At 41.2% G+C, this 7,275-nt stretch overlaps 1 protein-coding gene across 1 annotated transcript; it reads right to left on the reverse strand.

Annotated features, from left to right (window-relative positions):
• Positions 1 to 906: 906 nt before the first annotated feature.
• On the reverse strand, positions 907 to 2,559 carry LOC131497083 (olfactory receptor-like protein DTMT). The gene has a single exon (XM_058703031.1). It carries the CDS (start codon positions 2,010 to 2,012, stop codon positions 1,068 to 1,070), a length of 945 nt encoding a protein of 314 aa, XP_058559014.1. The 5' UTR covers positions 2,013 to 2,559; the 3' UTR covers positions 907 to 1,067.
• Between the last annotated feature and the right edge of the window lie 4,716 nt (positions 2,560 to 7,275).

The raw sequence follows: 7,275 nt of genomic DNA on the forward strand, positions 1-7,275 counted from the left end.
CAAAATTAGAATTCTAGACAATGCTACACATGGGGCTGACTGAAAAATCAATGGCTTTTCCCTTATTTCTGAGGTGGGGGAAATGAGAAGAAATTCTAAAATTAGATAGTCTGAGATCTTAGGCTCAATATTGACCAATTCTGGGACTTTGGCAAGTTATCAAATTCCACATTTTCAATCTTTAAGATGGTAATAAGATTCCTTTGTGGAGTAATCATAAGAGTGGCATAAGTTCATGGATATACTATTTGTTGAAAAAATTCAAAATACTAAGTAGGAGGAAGACAGCCTTAAACAGTAAGGCTTTAACCAGGCTCTGGCTTTCCCATACCTGTGTGAGTAACTTATAGAGTTCCAGGTATGGGTTAGCTCCCAGGCAAAAACAAACTATTGTAGCAAATGAGATAGAAAGTTCATTTTAGGTTCAGATCAGGTCAAAAAGACAATGTAGACATGAAAATAAATCAGAGGAGAAGAGGAGACAAAATAATGCGAACCCTTGTTCAGGAAGACGTACGTAAAAATCTGCGTTCAACAATGAAAGTCCAGTTTAGTGAAAGTAAGCAGAGGAGTGAGAGGCTTGAGTTTTAGTCAATATTGACCTGGGAGAGCAGGGCATTACTTAAAGCAGAGTTTTAGTTAAAAAACAAACAAAACATATAATATAAACTAATTTAATATATATAATATATTATAATAAAAATAAAATAAAATAAATAAAATAAATAATAAAAATATATATAATATATAATTATATATAATATAATAAAAACTAATAACATATTAGTTGTTTCACAACTGGAAACAGAAAGCTCAATTAAAAGTTTAAAAATAATGTTTCTTCAGGGTCACCTGGGAAGAGCAAATAGAAAGAACCTGCTAGCAGGTCATTGGGATCCCCTTTCTGAGTGCAACCACATAACCCCACTTCATTTGTATTATGTACTGAACAATTATTTAGTAGGTCTTTTTAATAGAAAAATTCATGGTGGGAGAAAAAAAAGAAGCCTGGGTCAACATCAGTGTATCTACTTGATAAAATTATGTAAAAATCCTCAGCTTTACCATTATACAGAGAAGGAAATTTTCTTTTTGAAAAGGAGTCTTCCCAGAGCTCCCATCATGTCTCTGTTCCTCAGGCTGTAGATGAAGGGATTCAGCATGGGGGTGACCACAGTGTACATCACGGCCATGACGGTCTCCTTAACAGCAGAATTATTAGCTGAAGGGCACAAGTAGAGACCGATAACTGTCCCATAGAAGAGAGACAGCACGGAGAGGTGGGAGCCACAGGTGGAGAAGGCCTTGCGGATGCCCCTGGCAGAAGGGACCTTGAGGATGGAGATCACAATCCGTGCATAAGACATGACAATGAGTAGGAATGGGATGACGAGAATGAGCCCTCCCATGATAAATATCACCAACTCATTGACTCGAGTGTCAGAGCAGGCCAGCTTCAGCAGAGCAGACATGTCACAGAAAAAGTGGGGGATTATGTTGTCGGCACAGAAACACAATCTGGCCATGAGGAGAGTGTGTAACATAGCATGGAACATGGTCAGCACCCAGGACAGCACAACCAGGGAGAGACAGAGCTTGGAGCTCATGATAATGGTGTAGTGGAGGGGGAAGCAGATGGCCACATAGCGGTCATAGGCCATGGCCACTAGGAGGAAACTCTCCAGGTCTGCAAAAAACAGAAAGAAGTACATTTGGGTCAGGCAGCCAGCAAAAGGGATGGATGAGTCTTGGCTCTGCATGGTTTGCAACAATTTCGGAATGGTCACAGAAGAGAAGCAGATATCACAGAAAGACAAATTGCTGAGAAACAAATACATGGGTGTGTGCAGGTGGGAGTCCAGGCAAATCAGGAAAATTATCAGGAGATTCCCCAGTATGGTGATAAGATACATGGCCAGGAACAGGACATAAAACGGATTTTGTTGCTCTGGCTCAATTGGCAGGCCCAGAAGGAGGAAGTCTGAGACAATAGTTTGATTTCTTCTTGTCATGGTCTGTGTCCTTTAGGAGGAAATAATGGTGTCCATTAAAAAACTGAATAAAAATAAAAATATTTCTAAGATACATGGTCTGTAAGCTGTTCTGCAATGATTGATTTCATCCTTGTTATCCACAACACTCTATAACCACAAATATAACAAATCACTTAACCTAATCATTTTCTGGCTCAATTTTTTTTTCTAGTTAATTAGCATTTAATAATATTGACTCTTCCATACCTTCTGAAACATTCTGATCCCTTCTGTGCAATCATCCTGTTTCTTAGCTCTTCATTCTCAATAACTGTGATTGGTGTCTTCCATAACAGAATTTTATATATTGGTGTTTTCTTGGGCTTTTTTTCCTAAATCCTATTCTCTTATAATGCTACATAGACAGCCCTAAAAGAGTTGCTTACTCCCATGGCATAAATTACCATCTAAACCTCATGGATAGACCTCTATCACTGTCAGAACTGTATTCCCAACTGTGTAGTGATTATCTCATCATAGAATATCACAAGCATTTTCAGCTCCACAGACCACAAATAAAGCTCATGATCTCACCCTGCTCCTCTCCTAATCTGTGCCTCCAAGTCTCTCATATCTCAGTAAAAGAAATCCAGGTTCAAGTTCATCATGACTTGAACTCCCTTTAAAAGAAAAGGGAGTTTTCTTTTACTCCCTCCTTTCTGTCATTATCAACGTCCAGTCTATGAAGTCCTATATATTCTGACACGATAAATCTCTTTCTCATTTATCCACTCCTTATCTCAACCATCACTATCCTGGCTGGGCTGACATCATGTCTTGTCTGCACTATTGAAACAGCCTCTTCACTCATCTCCTTGTGTCCATGCTTGAATACTCTCCTTTAATATCCTTCGTTCACACTGCAGTATTCTAAGATGAAAATCTGATCATCATTCTCCCTAAAGTCTTCATAGATTCTCACTGCTCTTAAGATAAAGGCAAAATTCCTTTCAAGGGCACAAAATTGCTTCCTGACCTGACCCTGGCCTACCTCCACAGCTTCACCTGGCCCCATAGTGACATACACTCACCTCTCCAGAAATGCTGGACTTGAAAGTCACAATTTCTTGCCTCCAGACTTTTCCACTTGCTGGCCCCCATGCCTAGCATCTTCCTCCCCCTGCTCCCTCTTCACCTGGGTTTGCCCTACTTACCCTTCAGGCATATTAAACATCACTTTCAGCTACACCTCTCCTGTCCCCTCCAGACCAAGTGTGAACCTGCTGCTATGTTTCCACGGGATCCTGTGCTTTTCCCTAATACTGCCCAAGGTATTGTGTATAGCTGTCCTCCCTAATGGACTGTAAACTTCATGCAGGAAAGGCCGTGTCTGCCTTCATGACTACAGAAGTGCCAGCACCTGGCATGGTGCCTGGATGTAGCCAGTGTTTCGTAAATATTTATTGGCTGTTCTTCAGGCTGAGACATGCATTCCTTCAACTTTACAGACAGCAAACTCCTATTAGAATATCTACTCCTACTAAATACTCTCAGAACAAGAACTTACTAGTTTTTGACATTTTATTATAGAATTCCCTGACATAATCTCTAACTCATGGAAAATTTGGACTACTTCAAGCACACTGCTCTTTAACTGAAACAGACAACCCAGTATACACATCCACACCATCACTTTTTCCTTGTGTTGTATCCATAGGATTCAGTGGTATTGCCATAAAAAAAATCTCATGTATAGACAGGTTTAGTAATTTGTGGAGGAAAGGAAAAAATAAAGGTAATTTCTACCCTTGAGACCTCATTCCAGTGCTTCTCCAGACACCCACACCTCAGAGAGTCCCTCAAAGCTAAGAAAGCTCAGTAGGAGCATTAAGGAATATTAAAAGTTCCCTCCCTAAAGAAGCATAACTGAGTCCAATGGCTAGAATTTTCACCCTGCTGATGCTGTTTGAGCCACATTAAAATTTTTTATACGTGGACATATGTGCTGGTGTTGCAGCAGATAATGACATCAAGTGAAGTTTCATACACCTCATTTATCAGAATTTTTCTCCTCTGGAAAATGAGCGGGCACCATCCCTGGTGCGAACATCTCATTAGGAAGCACAGACCAGAGAGCTAGTAGACACTGCCACGGATCAGGCGTAGGAGCTTCAGCTGCTCCATTAATGATGCCTCTCATCTTGTTCACATGGCCAATCAATGGTTCTCAGTCTGGGAGGCCCAAGAGGCAGTGCTTCTAAAAATCTACATATGAACTGCCTAGGGGTCCTGTGAAATGCTAATTTTGATGTTGTAGATTTGCAGTGGTGCCTAAAATTCTACATTTTTTTAGGCACTAAATTTTATATTTTCTGATGCCAAGTCTGCTGGTCTGTGGACCACTTTAAGTAGTAAGGACGCACATTTTTAAAATACTGATTACTGTACCAGTAAATGTAATCAGATTCTTGAGGGGAGAGGGCTATCCAAAGTATTTTAAAGCTCCTAATGTAATTCAAATATATATTCCAGGGTTAAGAACCTGTGTATTAAATGCTTGCCTCAGGGGCGCTGGGTGGCTCAGTCAGTTAAGTGTCCGACTTCGGCTCAGGTCATGATCTCGCGGTTCGTGAGTTCAAGCCCCACGTCAGGCTCTGTGCTGATGGCTCAGAGCCTGGAGCCTGCTTCCGATTCTGTGTCTCCCTCTCTCTCTGACCCTCCCCCGTTCATGCTGTGTCTCCATCTCAAAAATAAATAAACGTTAAAAAAAAATTTTTTTTTTAAATAAATGCTTGCCTCAGAGATCCATTAAAATGATACAACCTTGTGAGATGCATTATGTAGTAATATTTACGAATGCTATAATTAATAAAAAGACTCAATGTAACTATGAACATCAATCAAAATAGTTCTAGAATGTGGGGAAGTCTTGGGAACCAGGGAGGTAAAGAAAAGGAGGGTTATCATACCCAAAGCACCATCCTACAGAACATCATACAACCTGGGAAAGCAAGACCCTCAGGTTGGAAGGACCCTAAGAGACCAGCTCATTCACCCTCTGCCCAACTTACTTAGTGTGCCTGAGCACTCCAGGAGACTAACCTAAGGTCCTGTTTACCTTTATTTACAAAGATATGTAAAGTGACAGCTTCTGTAGTTGTCACTTGTGTCTGCAACATCCCTTCTCACATCTCCCGTTCTACATATCCCTGGGACTAAGGGGCTCTGGATCCCAAAGGAGTCTAGATCCTAAAGGAACTCATTAAAGACACAAGACACAGAAATTACCCAGGACCCCTTAGGACAAATGCTCTCAGAGTTTTGGAGCAGTGATTGACTACATCACCCATCATACCTGATCATGCTTTGGTGGGGGGGGGGGGAGGGGGAGGGGGGGCGGTGAGGATAGACAGAAGCTCATATATGGATGCTCAATCACTGCCTGTTTAGGGAATGGACAGTAGTCCTGTGGGGCTGGAGCCTACATTTTGGGAGGTGAAGGAGGATGGTTGGAGAAGTCATAGAAACGAAGAGGGACCAGACTGTGAATATCCTAAAACATCTTACAGTGTAAGAGGCTTTATCTTGTAGGCAACAAGATGTTATCAGTTGTCTTTGAGCAAAATGTCATGAAAGACATATTTTGGAAAGATTCCCAGGGTGGCATGATCTCTCACTACAACCTAGTTCTTCATAAACATACTCGAAGGGAGAGAGAAACCTGCAGCTAATAAAAATTAGAGCTCTATGACCCAACCATATGCAGATACAGAGAAAGTACTAGAGTAAAAGAGACCTCTCCCAGAGTATGTTCAAGTCAGCTTTGCAACAAAGATAGAAACCTAGATTTTTCATTCCTTTGAGGTATGTCTAGCTTCTCACCTCCGTAGGAAACTTTAATAGCACCCCACCACCACTATCACCTCTATCATTCTCCATATGTGTCAGATTACCTCCTAGTTTCCAGCTCTTTCTTACACTGCATTGATCACAAAGCCACAGCTAGTATTTATAACTCCTTCTTCTATACTTCCTCTATATGTATGACTTCAGCTGGATGGTTTCTTTATATTCAACCTTCATTCCTTGGGAGTCCGAATCCTCAGTGTTATTGCCTTTATTGGGTTGCTGTAGTTTTCCATTATATTTTACTAAGTGGTACTCCAAAGAATCTCCTGGGTATCAGACAGTGCTTCCTCAATGTGTAGAGAAATTCATTTTTCTACTGTTAATTTGGATTGAATTACTCCAGACAGTATGGTAACTCCTTTGTTTGCCTGTTGGTTCAGTAACATAAAGAACTTAAAATGGCCAAGTGGCAGTCTCAGCTTCTAGTAGAATAAAACCATTAAAGCACTCCTTGGGAACTGCACCAGACACTTCTTGTGCACCACTTCATATTCTCTTCAGACGGTCTTTTATTCCAGCTACAGCTGCAGTAACCAGTTCTGCAGACTCCAACCAGCTCTATGGAGACACAATCTAACTGCATTACCTCAGGCCTGCTCCACCTGCTTATTGCATCCTGTCATAGGGTTTTCCTGCTTCCGTGGAGTAGAACACCATGGGAAGCCAGTTTAATATTCATCTGTACACAACCCGAAAGTGTAAGGAAGTTTAGGATCTGTGGGCCAACCCTTAAAAAACAAGTGGTCGCAGGGCACCTGGATGGCTCAGTTGGTTGAGCATCCAACTTTGGCTCAGGTCATGATCTTGCAGTTCATGGATTCGAGCCCCACATCAGGCTCGCTGCTGCCAGCTGTCAGATCCCCTGTCCCCCTCTCTCTATCCCTCCCCAACTTGCACTTTCCCAAAAAATAAATATTAAAAAAAAAAAGTAGTGGGAGCTGATGAATATATGCTTCCCCTGTTTTCATTAAGGTGGATGATCCTATGATGCATTTCATCAAGTCTTATTCACCCCAGTAGTGGCCAACTTAAATAAGCCACCCCGGTTACTGGTTTTCCCTTCTTTGCTTCTGTCTCTTCCCCTGTGAGGTAACAGTCCCAAATAAACTACTAGTGAATAATAAGACTTCGTCTCAGTGTCTGCATTTGGGGCAAACCAGACTACAACAGAACATAAGATCTCTAAATTAGCAGCCCAAAATTGTGGGGGTGGGAAGCAAAAATTTTGTGAGTACATTATTTGGTCTAATAATAACAAAAGTCAGTCCTGCTACCATCCTTTGATTCCTGGACCCATGAATCAAAGCTATGGAAGAAACAGCACCACATATAGGCTCCTGGTTCAAAGTATATACCATATTTTAAAGGAGCGTACACAAATCTTTCTGGATGT

This window comes from Neofelis nebulosa, chromosome 16, assembly GCF_028018385.1.
Source record: "Neofelis nebulosa isolate mNeoNeb1 chromosome 16, mNeoNeb1.pri, whole genome shotgun sequence".
Lineage (NCBI taxonomy): Eukaryota > Metazoa > Chordata > Mammalia > Carnivora > Felidae > Neofelis > Neofelis nebulosa.

Excerpts from the sequence above, each read along its gene's own strand:
- LOC131497083 (XM_058703031.1), bottom strand. The coding sequence starts at position 2,012 with ATGACAAGAAGAAATCAAACTATTGTCTCAGACTTCCTCCTTCTGGGC.